Source organism: Dasypus novemcinctus, chromosome 18 (genome assembly GCF_030445035.2).
Source record: "Dasypus novemcinctus isolate mDasNov1 chromosome 18, mDasNov1.1.hap2, whole genome shotgun sequence".
Classification (NCBI taxonomy): domain Eukaryota; kingdom Metazoa; phylum Chordata; class Mammalia; order Cingulata; family Dasypodidae; genus Dasypus; species Dasypus novemcinctus.
Window position 1 is genome coordinate 83,903,430 of NC_080690.1, and position 17,775 is coordinate 83,921,204.

At 53.0% G+C, this 17,775-nt stretch overlaps 1 protein-coding gene across 20 annotated transcripts in view; it reads left to right on the forward strand.

The window, feature by feature from the left end:
• Positions 1 to 419: 419 nt before the first annotated feature.
• Positions 420 to 17,775, forward strand: part of ZNF667 (zinc finger protein 667) — a 28,605-nt gene continuing 11,249 nt past the window's right edge. For 3 of the 20 annotated variants that reach the window (XM_071209477.1, XM_071209478.1, XM_071209479.1), the window contains exons 1-4: positions 427 to 810; positions 6,170 to 6,272; positions 7,182 to 7,362; positions 11,696 to 11,771. In XM_071209477.1, the coding sequence (XP_071065578.1) occupies positions 516 to 810; positions 6,170 to 6,272; positions 7,182 to 7,362; positions 11,696 to 11,771 (655 nt within the window). In that variant the 5' untranslated portion in view covers positions 427 to 515. Of the gene's footprint in view, positions 811 to 1,060; positions 1,201 to 4,141; positions 4,267 to 6,169; positions 6,273 to 7,181; positions 7,363 to 8,483; positions 8,563 to 8,930; positions 9,133 to 11,309; positions 11,496 to 11,611; positions 11,772 to 16,828; positions 16,956 to 17,775 lie in introns of those variants that run through there. The other 17 variants (XM_058280912.1, XM_058280910.2, XR_011646414.1 and 14 more) reach the window with 16 other exon arrangements.

Genomic DNA, 17,775 nt, shown 5'->3' on the forward strand with positions numbered 1-17,775 from the left:
CCTGAAATGTGGGCGATATGTTAATTCAAAACCTACCTGATACTCAGGCAAACATTTAACAAAGAAAGTAGTTTTCTTTGATAGAAGCACCATTTGACTCCCCACCCTGTATAAAAGGAACTTGAAAGCCTTGTTCGAGGCTCGGGTTTGAAACAGAAAGCACCCCAGCGGTCAATAAATCATCTTTCCTTCTCAAAATCATTCCTGAGTCCTGGCTTTTCTATACACAAATAACTGAACCTCTCTCAACTTCTACAATAGTCAGAGTTTCCAACCCAAAGTCAGGTAAGGAAGCAGGATCAAAACTAGCCCCCCACATATTCGCTCTCCTACCCAGTCACAGAATCACACTCACTCACAGGATCCTCACACGCGCCGGCACAACCACCAATCCTGGGTCTCGTGACCATTCCCTGCCCGCCCTCCGCTACCCCGCAGGACGCATTGGAGGCTGGAAGGTGAAGTCTGGGAGCAGGAGAGGCGCCCCGCAAAGGAACTCTGGGGCTCCTCCTTCGATGGTGGCGCTAGTGAGAGTCCACTGCTGGCCTGCAGGAATGGCCTCCGCCCCTTCCTCGGGTCAACTCGTGTCCAGACCAGATAGCCCCCGGCCAGCGCAGCCCGCGACTTTCGGCCTCTCCTCCATCCAGAGCCGCGCCGCGGGGGCTTCTGGGAGCCCCAACCGGAGCTCGAAGCGCGCAGGCACAGGAGTGCGCATTAGCCTTCGCAGGGGAGCCCGGCCCCAAGAGCTGCTGACGATGGGGGTCAAGGGGGAGAGCGTTGGGGCACGGAGCCCCCAGCGAGAACACGCAGGTGCGAAGCCTGGGAGGGCAACGAAGCGGTCAGGTGGGTTTGGTGAGCAACCCAAGGAAGGGCCTCCCTGCCCGTGTAGTGTACGTGACTTAACGACAGGAACAAGGCCCAGGCCGTCCTGCTTGCGTGACGTGCGTGCGTGCGTCATTGCGTGGGGGCGGAGCCTCAGGCCAGGGCCTTTGGGAACGGCCCCCAGAGAGCCGCGCGTGCGTGTCCGCGTGGCTTTGTTTGGGGGCGGGGCCTGGCGCGCGCTTTTAGGTGTTGCGCTCAGGGGTGGGTGGGGCCAGGGCGGGGCGCGGGATCCGCGGAGGGGAGTGCGCAGGCGCGAGCCTAGCGGGGTCCTCGGCCGCTGCGCTTGTGGCGCTGCTTGCCGCGGCCGCGGAGGCGGAGGTGAGGGGGTTCGCAGGGCCCTTGGCCGCGTCGGCGAGGGCCGTGGGCGAGGGGAAGGCTGTGGCCGTGCGGGGGCCGGGGGTGGCGTTGGTGCGAGGCTGCGTCGGAGCCTGCCTGGTGAGGGGCCCAGGCTCCCGGTGCCCTGTGGTGTGCGGCTGAAAGAGCCGCGGCGGGGCCCGCGGCGGCCGGAGCCGGTGGGCGTGTGGCTGTGCCTGGGGGTTTGCGTGGTCGATTGCATGCGTGTGTGTGTGATGGGCACCGTGGCGTGGGGTGGCGGGCTGTGTGCTGTGCCTGAGGACGTGTGTGTGTGGTAACTGGTGTGTGTGCATTTGTGGGTGATGGACACTGTGGCGGGGGCGGCGGGGTGTGTGCTGTGCCTGAGGACGTGTGTGTGTGGTAACGTGTGTGTGCATTTGTGGGTGATGGGCACAGTGGCGGGGGCGGCGGGGTGTGTGCTGTGCCTGATGACGTGTATGTGTGGTAACGTGTGTGTGCATTTGTGGGTGATGGGCACAGTGGCGGGGGCGGCGGGGTGTGTGCTGTGCCTGAGGACGTGTGTGTGTGGTAACTGGTGTGTGTGCATTTGTGGGTGATGGACACTGTGGCGGGGGCGGCGGGGTGTGTGCTGTGCCTGAGGACGTGTATGTGTGGTAACTGGTGTGTGTGCATTTGTGGGTGATGGACACTGTGGCGGGGTGTGTGCTGTGCCTGAGGACGTGTGTGTGTGGTAACTGGTGTGTGTGCATTTGTGGGTGATGGACACTGTGGCGGGGTGTGTGCTGTGCCTGAGGACGTGTGTGTGTGGTAACTGGTGTGTGTGCATTTGTGGGTGATGGGCGCGGTGGCGGGGGTGGCGGCGTATGTGCTGTGCCTGAGGACGTGTGTGTGTGGTAACGTGTGTGTGCATTTGTGGGTGATGGGCACGGTGGCGGGGTGTGTGCTGTGCCTGAGGACGTGTGTGTGTGCGTGGTAACTGATGTGTGTGCATTTGTGGGTGATGGGCACGGTGGCGGGGTGTGTGCTGTGCCTGAGGACGTGTGTGTGTGTGTGGTAACTGGTGTGTGTGCATTTGTGGGTGATGGGCACGGTGGCGGGGTGTGTGCTGTGCGTGAGGACGTGTGTGTGTGCGTGGTAACTGATGTGTGTGCATTTGTGGGTGATGGGCACTGTGGCGGGGTGTGTGCTGTGCCTGAGGACGTGTGTGTGTGTGTGGTAACTGGTGTGTGTGCATTTGTGGGTGATGGGCACGGTGGCGGGGTGTGTGCTGTGCGTGAGGACGTGTGTGTGTGCGTGGTAACTGATGTGTGTGCATTTGTGGGTGATGGGCGCGGTGGCGGGGGTGGCGGGGTGTGTGCTGTGCCTGAGGAGGTGTGTGTGTGCGTGGTAACTGGTGTGTGTGCATTTGTGGGTGATGGGCGCGGTGGCGGGGTGTGTGCTGTGCGTGAGGACGTGTGTGTGTGCGTGGTAACTGATGTGTGTGCATTTGTGGGTGATGGGCACGGTGGCGGGGTGTGTGCTGTGCCTGAGGACGTGTGTGTGTGTGTGGTAACTGGTGTGTGTGCATTTGTGGGTGATGGGCGCGGTGGCGGGGTGTGTGCTGTGCCTGAGGACGTGTGTGTGTGGTAACTGGTGTGTGTGCGCTTGTGGGTGATGGGCACTGTGGCGGGGGCGGCGGGGTGTGTGCTGTGCCTGAGGACGTGTGTGTGTGCGTGGTAACTGGTGTGTGTGCATTTGTGGGTGATGGGCGCGGTGGCGGGGTGTGTGCTGTGCGTGAGGACGTGTGTGTGTGCGTGGTAACTGATGTGTGTGCATTTGTGGGTGATGGGCACTGTGGCGGGGGTGGCGGGGTGTGTGCTGTGCCTGAGGACGTGTGTGTGTGGTAACTGGTGTGTGTGCATTTGTGGGTGATGGGCGCGGTGGCGGGGTGTGTGCTGTGCCTGAGGACGTGTGTGTGGTAACGTGTGTGTGCATTTGTGGGTGATGGGCACGGTGGCGGGGGTGGCGGGGTGTGTGCTGTGCCTGAGGACGTGTGTGTGTGTGGTAACGTGTGTGTGCATTTGTGGGTGATGGGCACAGTGGCGGGTGTGTGCTGTGCCTGAGGACGTGTATGGTGGTAACTGGTGTGTGTGCATTTGTGGGTGATGGGCGCGGTGGCGGGGTGTGTGCTGTGCCTGAGGACGTGTGTGTGTGGTAACTGGTGTGTGTGCATTTGTGTGTGATGGGCACTGTGGCGGGGTGTGTGCTGTGCCTGAGGACGTGTGTGTGTGTGGTAACTGGTGTGTGTGCATTTGTGGGTGACGGGCACTGTGGCGGGGGTGGCGGGGTGTGTGCTGTGCCTGAGGACGTGTGTGTGTGGTAACTGGTGTGTGTGCGCTTGTGGGTGACGGGCACTGTGGTGGGGGTGGCGGGGTGTGTGCTGTGCCTGAGGACGTGTGTGTGTGTGGTAACTGGTGTGTGTGCATTTGTGGGTGACGGGCACTGTGGCGGGGCGGCTTGCCTGCCTGGCGGTCTCTGCCTCCTGTGTTGGTGATTTGGCAGTTGGGGGGGGTGGCATCGTGCGACTGTGCTGTCCTGGCATGTAGCTTAAGTAACTTGAAGTTGGGGGTTCCCCGTGTGGAGGATTCTGAGAAGCTGCACAGGTGTGTGGTGGTGTGAAACCGTGTTGTGGTTGTGTGTGACTTTTCTTCTTGTTAACATAGGATCATAGCGCCTGTCCCCGTGTTGTTGGGGGAAATGAAACAGGATGAGGCAGGTAGGTGAGACCCCAGCAGAGAGCCTGTGTCGACGTGGGGTGTTTGTCATGCTGGTGTTCATTGGCCTTGTGCAGAGGTAGGGGTGACGTTGTGAATACTGGATGAGTTGTGTCCCTGAACTCGGGACTCTTCGGGGCCCTGGTAGCTGAGGGTCTGACCTCCCAGTTCAACAGTGTTCCCTCCTTTAGCCAGAGTAGCCAGACTGCCTGGCTTTGACTCCTGGTTCCGTCGCTCGCTAGTTGTGACTCTGGAAGAAATGACTTGAATTCCTTGGCCCTCAGTTTCTTCATCTGCAAAACTGAGATGATAATTGGTAGGTAAGGGGCCTAGGGGAATGACATCCGTGGGGAGACCATGGGGTCCCGACCGGAGGCAGGAAGTAGCAGGGAGTGAGGGGGAGTATTCCCAATAGCACGGGGTCTCTGTCTAGAGCCACGTCCCTCAGCCTGGCCCTGTGGACGTTTGGGGCTGGTAAGTCTTTGCCCTGGGAAGCTGTCTTTCATACTGTAGGATGCGCAGCAGCAACCCCAGTCTCAGCCCTCAGATGCCAGCAGCACTTCCCTGAGTTGTGACAACCAGTATTGACTCCTAGAGAGCAAATTGCCCCCCCACTGAAAACCTTGGCCCTAGAAGACTGATGAGGGGACAGTCCCAAGGCACGAGGGTATGGAGGCTACTGAGGGGGCTGAGGAAAAGAAGGGACAGAAAAGGGGGTAAAGGGGTAGTGTTCCCCATCCGTGGTATGCAGCCCAGCGATGCTCCAGGAGTGGTTCGTGCATTCAGCAGTGGTGGCCTCCTGTGGCCAGGCACCCATACTCAGCTCTGGGCATTGGACAGTGAACAACACAGGCAAGGTCCCAGCTCACCTGGAGCTTGCCTTTAGTAGGGGAGAAAAAAAAGGTTACAGCGGGTAGTGATAACTATTTTGAAAAGTAAAGCTGAGTCAAAGAATTAGAGGGGCAGCATGTGCCATTCTCGAATCAACACCTAGACTTTCAGTGGATATCTCAGTCAGCCTCACAGCCGGCCCCGTTATGGGAAGAGTGATTGCCGCACTGTGACTTCTTGGAATCACCTGATCAGGGGATCTGAGACTTAGCCTCTGAACTCAAAAACCTGCAGCCTCCAGTGCTGAGGGCTAGGCTTAATTAAACACAGAGAGGTCAGATTTCCAGCCCAACCCCAGGGTTCTGGAATTCTGGAGCAGTGGTTCTGAATGTAAATGGCTTTACATTACAATCGCTTTGGAAAACTTTTTTTAAAAAAAGGCCCAGGCGGTGTCCCCAGAGATTCTGATTTCACTGGTCTGACATGGGTTGGACCCAGTCATCAGTATTCATTTAAAAGATCCCAAGAAATTCTGATGTACAGTTAGGGCTGGGCACTACACCTTTGAGCCATCTGGGGCTCCCCAGGACTTCTGGGAACAAGAGAAATTAACTTGGAGGAGGAAAGTAGAGGAGTACAAGTGACCAGTGTTGGATGTTTTATCAGAAACTTGACCCGTGTGGAGCTGGCTCACGTGCAGTGCTGATGCGTGCAAGGAATGCCTTGCCACGCAGGGGTGTCCCCCACGTAGGGGAGCCCCACGCGCAAGGAGTGCTCCCTGTAAGGAGAGCCGCCCAGCGCTAAAGAAAGTTCAGCCTGCCCGGGAATGGCGCCGCACACACAGAGAGCTGACACAACAAAATGACGCAACCAAAAAAAGAAACACAAATTCCTGAGCCACTGACAACAACAGAAGCAGACGAAGAATACGCAGCAAATAGACACAGAGAACAGACAACTGGGGCGGGGGTGGGGGGGGTGGGGGAGAAGGGTAGAGAAATAAATAAATAAATCTTTAAAAAAAGAAATGGTTCTCATGCTGCGGTAGGGTTATTCCTAGCACCATCCTATGAGGGAGGAAACCAAATCTGTTCTTTTTTTATCTTGTTTAGAAGAGGAAGTTATATATGCATGATACATGCTCTGAAAATGTATTTAGAGGAAAGTGTTTCCTTTCCCACACCAAGCGACCCAGGCTTGCTTCACTGTTAGCAACAGTGCTTACCCTTCGAGAGCTTGTCTGTACCTCTTCAAACTCAGGTAGTTCTATCCTTTTGTTTGTTTTGCTTTAAGCAGAAAAACATATGCCATTCTGCACCCTTTTTCCCCTTCAGGACTTTCAGAAATCTTTTCACATAGTACACAGAGCGGGGTTTGTGTTTCCACAGACTGGGCGGTACCTCAAAAAAAAAGGAAGTTCAACCCAGACAGCCTGATTCCAGGTCTGCCTTCACTTTGCAACCATACCTCTTTTCCTTCAGACCTGGCACAGTGAGTATCCTTGTGCATCTGTCATTCCACATACTTGAAAAGACAACTAAGGATAAATACCAGAGATTATTGCATTCAGGTATATGTACATTTAACCCAATAATGTACATTTTCAGTCTTAAAAGATGTTGCCCCATTGCCCTCTGTAGAGGCATCATATTCTTTCCTACTAGCACTGTATGAGAATTATCACCCCAATCTTTTTAGTGGGTCTCAGTCTTCATTGGTCTCCCAGATGCTTGGTTTGTTGTTTTTTTCTTTTGTTTTTTTTTTTAAGGATTTATTTTTTATTTATTTCTCTCCCCTTCCCCCCCAGTTGTCTGTTCTCTGTGTCCATTTGCTGCATGTTCTTCTTTGTCCACTTCTGTTGTTGTCAGCGGTATGGGAATCTGTGTTTGTTTTTGTTGCATCATCTTGTTGTGTCAGCTCTCCATGTGTGTGGTGCCAATCTTGGGCAGGCTACACTTTCTTTCACGCTGGGCGGCTCTCCTTACGGGGCACACTCCTTGCGCGTGGGGCTCCCGTACTCAGCAGGGCACCCCTGCACCACAGGGCACTCCTTGCGCGCATCAGCACTGCACGTGGGCCAGCTCCACAAGGGTCAAGGAGGCCCAGGGTTTGAACCGTGGACCTCCCATGTAGTAGACGGATGCCCTGTCCATTGGGCCAAGTCTGCTTCCCCGGATGCTTGGTTTGTACTAAATTACTGAGGGTGAGAAGTTACCAGATACCTCTAAAGAGCTCTCCTGTAAATTTCCTAACAACCAAAGGTGAGATGTATTTTCTTTACCATTTTGTACAGATGAGCAAACTGAGCCTCTGTGCTGCTTTCCCACAGCTAATAATTCACAGAGGAAAACTCTAACTCCGGAGTCATCTAATATCAAACTGCTGTTCTCTCCTCCCCAGCAGTGCTGAATTCCTTGGAGAAAATTATTTCGTGGACAAGAAGCATGCTTTTCAAATTTGGCATGTGTGGCTAGATGCCATCAGCAGTGAGAAACTGAAGGATGAGCACAATACAGCTTCCCGGAGCAACCAGTTTTACCTGAGGAATCAGAAGGGAAAAGCCAAGTGGTTCACCTATCTGGTAAATGACTTAAAGTGTAATTTTTATGTTAACAAATTCAGACTTATTATCAAGCAGAATGCAGAAGTCACATGGATTTTCACAGTGAAACAGAAGAGTTCAGAAGGGTCTTCTGTGGTGGGGCAGGTGCTTTGGGGCACGTTCCAGACCCACAGATGCGCACTGTCCTCCTCTGCTGCTGGGGGATGTTGAGCATTCCAGGCTAAGAGTGGAGCTTCACCCCCAGCAGCCCCGCAGCAGCGCCGTGCCGGGGTCGGCTCGCACCACGGGAACGTGGTCACGTCAGTGACATAACTTGGTAACTCTGGGTCAGCCGTGGTGGGAGCTTTTACTGTGGAAATTGGCGAGCCTACAAATGAGAGTTTCCTTTCCACCTTCCCTGAAAAGCCGCTTGTTCACCATTTACCAGCCCTTTGTTGCCCTGGTGTCCAGCGCAGAAAGCCCAGGGTTCTTGGGCAGGCCATCCTGCCCCCCACTTTAGGCAGGAGGGAAACTTGCTCAGGGCCGTCAGCAAATTGAAGGCCACTCAGTTTGTCTCTGAAACAAGAGGCCTCAGCCTTCTCTTGGTTGGGTGTCATTCCCCAGGTCCTGTGGCCACTCTTAATGCACCAGAGATAATAAACATCTTCTGACTGCAGGTGTTTCAGGAAGGACTCCACACTGACGCCTCACCGCTCCTCTCTCCCCGAAGGAGGAGCCTCAGAAGCCCGGCTCTTGCTCGAGCCCATCTCCAGCACTCCCCTCACTTAACAGTTTTCAGCCTCGGGTCGCTGATAAAGGTTAAGAAGTGCCCACGTTTTGGGTACATGAACTAGAAGGAAAAGACAGAAGTGTCACTTCAGTGTCCTCTGGCTGTGGCAGCCATAGAGCTGGTGGCTTAGGGTGACACCTACTTCTCTTACAGTGGCGGCCACAAGCCCAGGTGGCCTTCCTGGGCCAAGGTGGGGGTGTCGGCAGGTCGGGGTTTCTTTGCGGATGCTCTGGTCCTTTCCCAGCTTCTGGAGGCCAGCTTTGCTCCTTGGCCCAGGGCCTCCCTTGCCTTCAGGATCAGTGTTGTAGCACCCGCGCTCTTCCTCTCTGTCATCTGCTCTGACCTGCGGCCTCCCTCCTTTGCTTTCCAGGACCCCAGGGTCATCCAGCGCCTTCACCCACACGTGCAGGGCTCTTTGGCCTCACGAGGTAACAGCTCACTCGTCGAAGGTGAGGACGTGGGCATCCCTGTGGGGCCTGTGTTCTGCCTGCCCCAGGCATCAGTGCCCCAGCGCCCCCATGCCCGGACTGTGGCTTGACTGCACGACACCCCCTGCCTGGTGTAGTGGTCCACGCACCGTTCTGCAGGGCTGGGGAAATCCCTCCCACAGCCACCTCCCTCTGCGACCCAGTCACTGGCCATGCTGTCTGGCAGCAGAGCCGGCTCCTCGCTGGCCCTCCTCCATCCAGCTGGACAGCTGACGAGTGGGAGAGGTTATCTCTTAGTAGCTTGTGTGTCGGGGTCCCTACGATTCACTGGGAGGATGCACAGGACCCAGTATGCGGTCGGTCACACTCATGGCTGTGACTTATTGCAGAGAAGGGACACAAAGCAAAATCAACAAAGGGAGAAGAGAAACCAGGAACGGGTGGCAGATTTCCTCTCAACGGGTACAGCACAGGATTCCCCCAGCAGCGAGCTGGCAAGTAAGATGTGAGCTGCAGGAGGGACCTTAGGGTGTTCATGGGGGCTGGTCACACAGGGCGTCGGCCTGGTGCATAGCAAGATCACAGAAGGCAGAGGCAAAGCAGGTGGCCAGTATAAACCACCTATTTGGGCATGGCAAGCCCCCCTTTTTGGTTAGGGTTTCTTTCAGAGCTGTTTACCATCCCAGCTCCCAGGTGCCAGCCGAGGGCCAGCCGTGCAAGCGGGCCTACCAAGTGCACCCTTTTCTGCACAGTTTGTTTCCTGCACCAGGGCGAGGGGGGCACACGGCGCAGCTAAAGCCAGACGCCAGGAGGCAGGAGATGGGTATGCGCCCTCATTGTGCCACTTTCCCATCCTGTCCCTCTCTGCACTTCAGTTTCCTCCTCTGCAGTTGTCACTAATAATAGTATCTGCTCACGGGATTGGCTGGGGATTGAATAACAGTCTGCATAGACTGTGCCTGGCACAGGGAAGGACTCTGTTTATTGGTCTTACTAATCACCTTCGTATCCCATCTTCCTGCCTCTTACCTTCCTACAAGGAGAGGAATAATAAACCACACGCATTCCTGGCTGAGTTCCTGTAACTAGGTCAGGTCAGGGCATCTGGTGATTCACGTATTGAATCAGAACATGCCCAATTTCTAACCCTGAACTTGAGCATGGCCCTGGCTTCGTTTGTCTTCCCCTCAGCCCCTATAAGGGGCGATGGTGGGGGAGATGATCTGTAGAGGGAGATTTCCGTATTTCCATTCTCTGGACTGTTGTGCCTTTTTCATAGAAAAACCACAAATGGCTTTTTAAGATGTGTCTGCATTCCTGGTCTCTGGTGGGTGCCATGTGCCCTGGAGCTGCTGCCGAAGCAGCCTGGGTGAGCTGCCACTTTCAAATGATGCAGTCTTTTTAAAAAGTGTGAATGGGAAAACGTTAACCTTTGGTAAAAGGTAACCAGGTACTCATTCTGCTATTCTTTTACTCTCCTATAGATTTGGAATTTTTCAAAACAGGGAACAATGAAAGCGTGGCCCATTTCTGCTCTTTTCCAAAAGACAAGTTTAGAGGGCTGTGGAGCGGCTGCCTCGGCCTAACAGAGCAGGAACGTACCTCCAGCTCGCCGCAGAACCCTCTCTCTGGCGTGGCTTAGCTCAGAACGGTGGCCTTCCACCCTAGCGTGCTGTCGGGCGGTGCGGAGGGTTAGGGAGCTGGTCGGCGAGTGTTTCCTGAGCCCCGTTCTGCGCCAGGCATGCCTTCAACCCTGGTGGTAGAGCAGCGGACAAGACAGCCCCGGTGCCTGCTGTCACCATGCCCAGGCCATGGGGGGTGGTGACAGCACAGACACAGACACACGCTCCCATCGGGAGTGGTGGGTCTGGTGGAAACAGAGGGCAGCTTTGTCCAGTAGGGACATAGTGTGAGGCATATCCTTATTTAAGTTTTCCAGTAGCCCCATTAAAAAAAAAACGAAAAGGAAAAAAGCAAGTTAATAATTAAAATTAATATAGTCATATACTTTGTTTAACTCAGTATATCCAAAATATTACCACTTCAACATATGTTCAACATAAAAATCATCCACGAGACGTTTTACATTCGTTGTTTCTTACTAAGGCTTCACAGTCTGGTATGTGGTTTACACGTGCAGCACATCTCAATTCAAACGCTTCGTTTTCATCTCAGATACTTGATATATATTTAAATTCTGTGAGTTTTTAATTGGAAACGTACCTTCATACATTCAGCTTGTTCCAAACGTACCTTAAAGTTTTACGATGACTGAGTTGAGCACCAGTTTTTAACTTCCGGTTAGTTAAGTGAGGTCACGAATCCCTTCCCCGCCGCAGCTGCCTCGCTCGCAGCACAGGTGCACTGCTGCCTCGGCCCGCCTCAGCCCGCCACAGCCCCTCCCCAGACACAGCCTCACTCACTGCCAGGGGCCGGGACTGAGGTTAGGTGTGGGTGGTCTCCCCTCCTGCCCACCGTCTGCACCCCTTCACACACCAAGCACGCTTCTGCCCCGGGACCTTCGTACCTGCTGCCCCTGTACCTGGAGGCGTGAGGGCTCGTGGTCGCCAGGCTCAGCACTCTGATGGGGTAGCCCCAGGAAGGCCTCCCACGACCACCTGCCCATCGCCCCCAGCCCTGGCCGACCCTAGCCCCTAGCCCCAGTTCCCCTGGCCCCATCGCCCTCGGTCCCGGCTGCCCCCTTGCACCTGGCCACGCCCTGTCACCGCTAGCCCCCGGTTGCCCCCGGCCCTGGCCTCCCTGTCACCCCCAGCCCCCAGTTGCCCCCGGCCGCCGCGTCGCCCCCAGCCCCGGCTCCTGCTCTGGTTTCCCACGCAGCAGTGGCCTCAGGAATGTGGTCTTCTCTGTGGACTCCCCCTGTTGGGGTGTGCGGTGCTGAGAGCTGGCCCCTGGGCAGCGCCTGCATCTCCCAGGTACACCCGTCCAGTGGACAGGTAGGCATCAGCACGTGAGCCGTTTGCCAGCCCCTGAAGCCTGCTCTGCTCTCAGGAGCAGCCAGCAGCAACCAAGGGCCATCCCAGGCCCAGAAGGGGCAGGAATCCTCCAGGGATTTTCCAACGTCCCTTGGAGTGTGTGTGTGTGTGTCAGGGTAAGGGTCTCGTGACTTCTCCTCTGCCCCTACTCCTTTCCCCAGTGCCGCCTTGTTCCCAGCGTGGAGCCTCAAGGGGGAGGAAAGAATGCCTGCTGCACGGGGGAAGTCCAAGTCCAAGGTAAGTGGAGCTTGCTCACCTTCTGGGTAAGTTCTCTCTCCTCTTGTAACACCTGGCCCGTCTGATTCCTTCTGTTGTAACTTCCTGCCTGGCAGAGACTGGTGCAGGACCTGGTTCCTGGTTCCTGCTGTCGCCATGGGGGGAGGGAACACAAGGATCACCCCCTCTGTCCATTGCTTTCGGCATGCACGCATCTATCCCCTGCTCGGTTGGCATCTCCAGGCCCTGCCGTGTGGAGGAGATGCCCTCCCTGGAGCACGGCAGGAGCCGCCGGCCAGGAGGCTGCAGTTCCTCGAGGTAGAGTCGAGAGCCCTGTGGCGCCGTGGAGGCAGGGGCGTTGAGGGAGCTCCAGGGGTGGTCTCCGAGTTTATTAATATAAGGAGGGCCTCTTGGGTGCCACGTGGTCCTTGATTCCTGTTGGGGTCATTGGGACAGGTCAGTGAGGACGCAGCTAACTGTTTTGAGGTTGCTGTGTGCAGCCAGCTTCCCAGGAAGGCAGACTTCACCCTCTCGTGATGGCATGGGTTTCTACAACAAGCCTTTTGAGTTCTGTGTACTAGTTCCCTGTGGCTGCCATGCAGGTTACCACAAGGTTAATGGCTCACAACAGCCCACATTGGTCACTGGCCAGGTGCCCAGGCACAGCGTGGCTGAGCCGGGCCTCTCCAGTCAAGGTACCGGCAGCTGCCGCCTCCCCTGTGGCCTCATGCCTCTTTCAAGCTCATGACTTCCTCTCGCGCTGCACGAGGCCCCCTTCCTCCATGACAAGCCAGCAGCAGCAGGTGGAGCCCCACTCACTCCCTCTTCCCCGTGTCTTTCTCCTCTGCTCTTCTGCCCAGCTGGAGAAAGCCAGGGCTGTGGGCCCTTGGATAACCCAGGAGAACCTCACCATCAGGAGGTTAGCTCTGCAGTGTCCTGGACGGTAGCAGCCCCAGGGATTAGGGTGTGGAATCTTCTAGGAACCATCATTCCGTCTACCATATCAGGGAACTGTAAGACAGTGTGGTTTTTTTGAAAGTGAAAAATTTTTTTTACTGTCTTTTTTTTTTTTAAGATACACAGATCACACAAAATGTTACATTACAAAGTATAAGAAGTTCCCATTTGCCCCATTCCCCACACCCCCCACTCCTCCCACATTGAAAACGTCTTTCATCGTTGTAGTACATTGATTGCGTTTGATGAGTACATTTTGGAGCATTGCTGCATTGCATGGATTATAGTTTACATTGTGGTTTACACTCTCCCCCAGTCCATTCAGTGGATTATGGCAGGATATATAATGTTCTGCATCTGTCCCTGCAATGTCATTCAGGACAACTCCCTCCAAGTCCCAAAATGCCCCCACATCTCATTTCTTCACTCTTCCTGCCTTCAGCAACTCCCATAGTCACTGTCTCCACATCAGTGATACAGTTTCTCCCATTGCTAGAGTCACAATAGTTCTGTAATGGAACACCAGTAAGTCCACTCTAATCCATATGTTTTTCCTCCATCCCGAGGACCCTGGGATAGCAATGTCCACTCCACCTCTATATCGAGAGGGGGCTTAGATCCCACATGGCTGATGGATGCAACTCTACTTGCAATTGTAGAATCTCTCGGTTCCGTGGTGTGGTGGTTGACCATTCTCACCTCCCTGTTAGCATTGAAGGACAAATACTACATGACCTCTCTGATATGAATTAAACAAATCAAGCTGTCTGAGTTTTTTTCTCTCCCCCTCTGTGTTTTTCTTATCTATGTATCTACTTCCTGTGTTCTTTTTTTCTCTCTTTTTATTAAATGTTACATTAAAAAAATATAAGAGGTCTCCATATACCCCACTCCCCACACCTCCACTCCTCCCACATCAACAACCTCTTTCTTCATCATGGGACATTCATTGCATTTGGTGAATACAGTTTGGAGCACTCCTGCACCACATGGATAGTGGTTTACATTGTAGTTTACACTCTCCCCAAGTATACCCCATGGGCCATGGCAGAACATACAATGTCCAGCATCTGTCCCTGCAGTACCACCCAGGACAACTCCAAGTCCTAAAAATGCCCCCACATCACATCTCTTCTTCCCTCTCCCTACCCTCAGCAGCTATTGTGGCCACTTTATCCACATCAGTGCCACAATTTCTTCCATTACTAACCACAATAGTTCCATAGTAGAATATCAGTAAGTCCACTCTAATCCATCTTTTATTCCTCCATCCTGAGGATGCTGGGATGGTTATGACCACTCCACCTCTAAATCGAGAAGGAGCTTAGATCCCACATGGCTGATGGATGTGATTCTCCTGCTTGCAGTTGTAGACTCTCGGTTCCGTAGTGTGGTGGTTGACCGTTCTCACCTCCCTGTTAGCATTGAAGGTCAAACACTACATGACCTCTCTGATAAGAATTAGCAAATCATGCTGTCTCAGAGGATCCTTTTAAACCACAGCACACCGCTGCCCACTTAAACAGATGCTAGCCAGAAACTGGGCTTTGGAAAAAGGTAAGCGTTTGTAGGTTTTTAGTGTAGTTTACTTGCTGTGTGCCATGCAGGCCCTGTTCTAAACACTTTGCGAATCTCAACTCCTTTAATTGATGCCCTGCTCAGGGGAGCTCGGTAACTTGCCTGAGGGAAGACATTTGGCTTGTAGGACTAGAACCCTGGAAATCTGGGAGTCATATTCTTTTTTTTTTTTTTTTTTAAAGATGTATTTATTTATTTTTCTCTCCCCTTCCCCCCCACCCCGGTTGTCTGTTCTCTGTGTCTATTTGCTGCGTCTTCTTTGTCTGCTTCTGTTGTTGTCAGTGGCACAGGAATTTGTTTCTTTTCATTGCGTCATCTTGTTGTGTCAGCTCTCCGTGTGGACAGCGCCATTCCTGGACAGGCAGCACTTTCTTTCGTGCTGGGCGGCTCTCCTTAGGGGGCGCACTCCTTGTGCGTGGGGTTCCCCTATGCAGGGGACACCCCTGCGTGGCAGGGCACTCCTTGCGCGCATCAGCACTACACATGGGCCAGCTGCACACGGGTCAAGGAGGCCCGGGGTTTGAACCGCGGACCTCCCATGTGGTAGACGGACGCCCTAACCACTGGGCCAAGTCCGCTGCCATCGAGTCGTATTCTTGATCAGTGTTTTCATAGTGCAGTACATCATCAATTATATGTCAGGAACACCTTTCTTTTATTTTCATTTTTATTTTTTTATTTTTTTATTTTTTTTCTCTCCCCTTTCCCCCGCACTCCCCCCGCCCCAGTTGTCTGTTCTGTGTTCTTTGTACGCTTCTGTTGTTAGCGGCACGGGAGTCTAGGTTTCTTTTTGTTGCATCATCTTGCTGCGTCAGCTCTCCATGTGTGCAGGACCATTCTTCAGCAGGCTGCGCTTTCTTTCACGCTGGATGGCTCTCCTTAGGGGGCGCACTCCTTGCGCGTGGGGCTCCCCTGCACGAGGAACACCCCTGCGTGGCACGGCACTCCTTGCGCGCATCCGCACTGCGCATGGGCCAGCTCCACACAGGTGAAGGAGGCCCAGGGTTTGAACCGTGGACCTCCCATGTGGTAGACGGACGCCCTATCCACTGAGCCAAGTCCACTTCCCAGGAACACCTTTCAGGGCCAGCAAATACAAGGGTACATTATTTTTTATAGCTGCATCATATTCCTTCCACAATCTGTGCCTTACCTGAAGAACATTAACTTTTTGTTATTTTAAAGAGTGCTCCAGTGAGTAGCATCTTCTTACAGTTGTCTGGTGACTTGCTCAGTAAACCTCAGGCATTTATTAAATAAGATTTTGGACTAGGCACCTATGGGAATACAGCAGTCAGTAAGATCCCATCCCTGCTCTTGTAGTCCATAATTGGGATAAAAACAACTTAAGGCAGGAGTGATAAGTGACAAGTAATGGAAATTCATTCTGGCTGTGGGAACCACTGTGCTGTAATCAAGTATAACAGCCATCTGGAAGTGGATTCCGTGAGGTCAGCTTTGTTCCCAACCCAAATTTTTAACTTTTTATTGTAGTAACATACAACTCATAATTTCCTATTTTAACCACTTTCAAGGATACAATTCAATAGTATTAACTACATTCACAATATTGTGCTATCATGACCCTTATCTATTTCTTCAATTTTTTTCAACACCTCAGACAGGAACTCTGCACCCATTAAGCAATAATGCCCTCTGCCCCCAACCCTACCTTGGCCCCTGGTAACCTGTAACCTATTGTCTGTCTCCATGAAATTTGCTTCTTGTAGGTATTCCATGTAAGTACAATGATATAAGACTTGTCTTTTTCTGTCTAGGTTATTTCACTCCACATGTTGTCTTCAGGGTTCATCTATGTTGTCCCATGTCTCAGAACTTCATTCTTTTTAAGGCTGAGTAACGTTCATTGTATGGACAGACCGCATTTCACGTATCCATCCATCTCTCTGTGCACACTTGGGTTGCCTCCACTTTTGGCTGTTATGAATAGTGCTGTAAACACTGGTGTGCAGATAGCTGTTCACACCCTGCTTTCAATTCTTTGGAGTATATACCTACAAGTGGTATTGCTGGGTTGTATGGCAATCCCGTGTTTGACTTTCTGGGGAACTGCCAGACTGTTTTCCACAGTGGTGGCTGCACCTGTTGATATTCCCACCATCAGTGCGTGAGGGCCCGGTTTCTCCACCAACACCACTTGTTATTTCCTGGGTTGTTTTTTTTCCCAATAATAGCCATCCTCGTGGGTGTGAAGGGGCATCTCATTATGGTTTTGACTTGCCTTTCCCTGGTGACCAGTGATATTGAGCAGCTTTCCATGTGTCTTTTGGCCATTTGTGTATCTTTGGAGAAATGTCAACTAATTGCTTTGTTCTTTTATGCAGCATAGTATTTAATAACATCTGCATCATATCGCATTGTATTTTATTTAAATTATCTGATAAATCTGCCCCTCATGGCCTCAGAACCCCGAATGCTCCCTGGTACCCCATGTCTCCCATATTGGGGACGAATCCCCCATTTCTTCCAGCCCTGTGGGAGCTCATGCCTGCAGTGAAGGGACATGTGACTTTCCATTCCAGGCGCCAGTGACCTTTGGGGATCTGGCCATCTACTTCTCCCAGGAGGAGTGGGAGTGGCTGAGCCCCCTCCAGAAGGATCTGTACAAGGACGTCATGTTGGAGAACTACCAGAACCTGGTCTCCCTTGGTAAGGAGCGCCTCTCCCACCCTCCAGGGCCAGCCCGAAAGCGCAAGTGCCCCAGTTCTGTTCTGTTCTGTTTTTTAACAGCTTTATTAAGATAAGATTCACATACCGTATAATTCACCTGTATGAAGTGTACAGTTCATTGTTGTTAGTTTGATGTATTCAGAGTCGTGCAACCATTACCACAATAAATTTCAGAACATTTTCATCACCCCAGGAAGAAACCCCCAAGAGATTATACTCTCCTCATTTCCCCCAGCTTCTCCAGCCCTGGGAGACCACTGGTCTGTTTCTGTCCATCGATTGGCCTGTTCCGGGCAACTCACACATGGGCTCAGGTGACGTGGGATCTTGGTTCTGGCTTCTCAGCACCCTGCTTTCAGGGTTCAGCCAGGTTTAGCATCAGGACTTCGCTCCTTTTTATTGCCAAATATTCCATTGTATAGACATACCACACCTGTTCTGCTTTTTGTAAATAAACCAGTGAGTTTTCAGATAAAATTCTGAGTATTTGGTGGGATTTTAAGCTCTTCTTTGATTTGGAAGTGAAGGTGCGGTCCTAACTAGCCGGAGAGCAAAAGGAAAGCTTGCTGATTTAAATTACTTCTTGATGTCCCATACTCAATGAAAATTTTAAATTTGGGGGATCTAGGTGTCAGAGGAAAGAGTACTCTGAGGTAAGTCACTTTACGGGGAGCCTAAGGGTGATTGTGTGGTTAATCTTACGTCTCTGGGTTTGCCGTGGATGTAGCGCTGGTCGCACGGTCAGGCCAGGCAGTTGGTGCCGAGCCTCCGCCGCATGTTGGGTTCCTGTGGCCGGTTC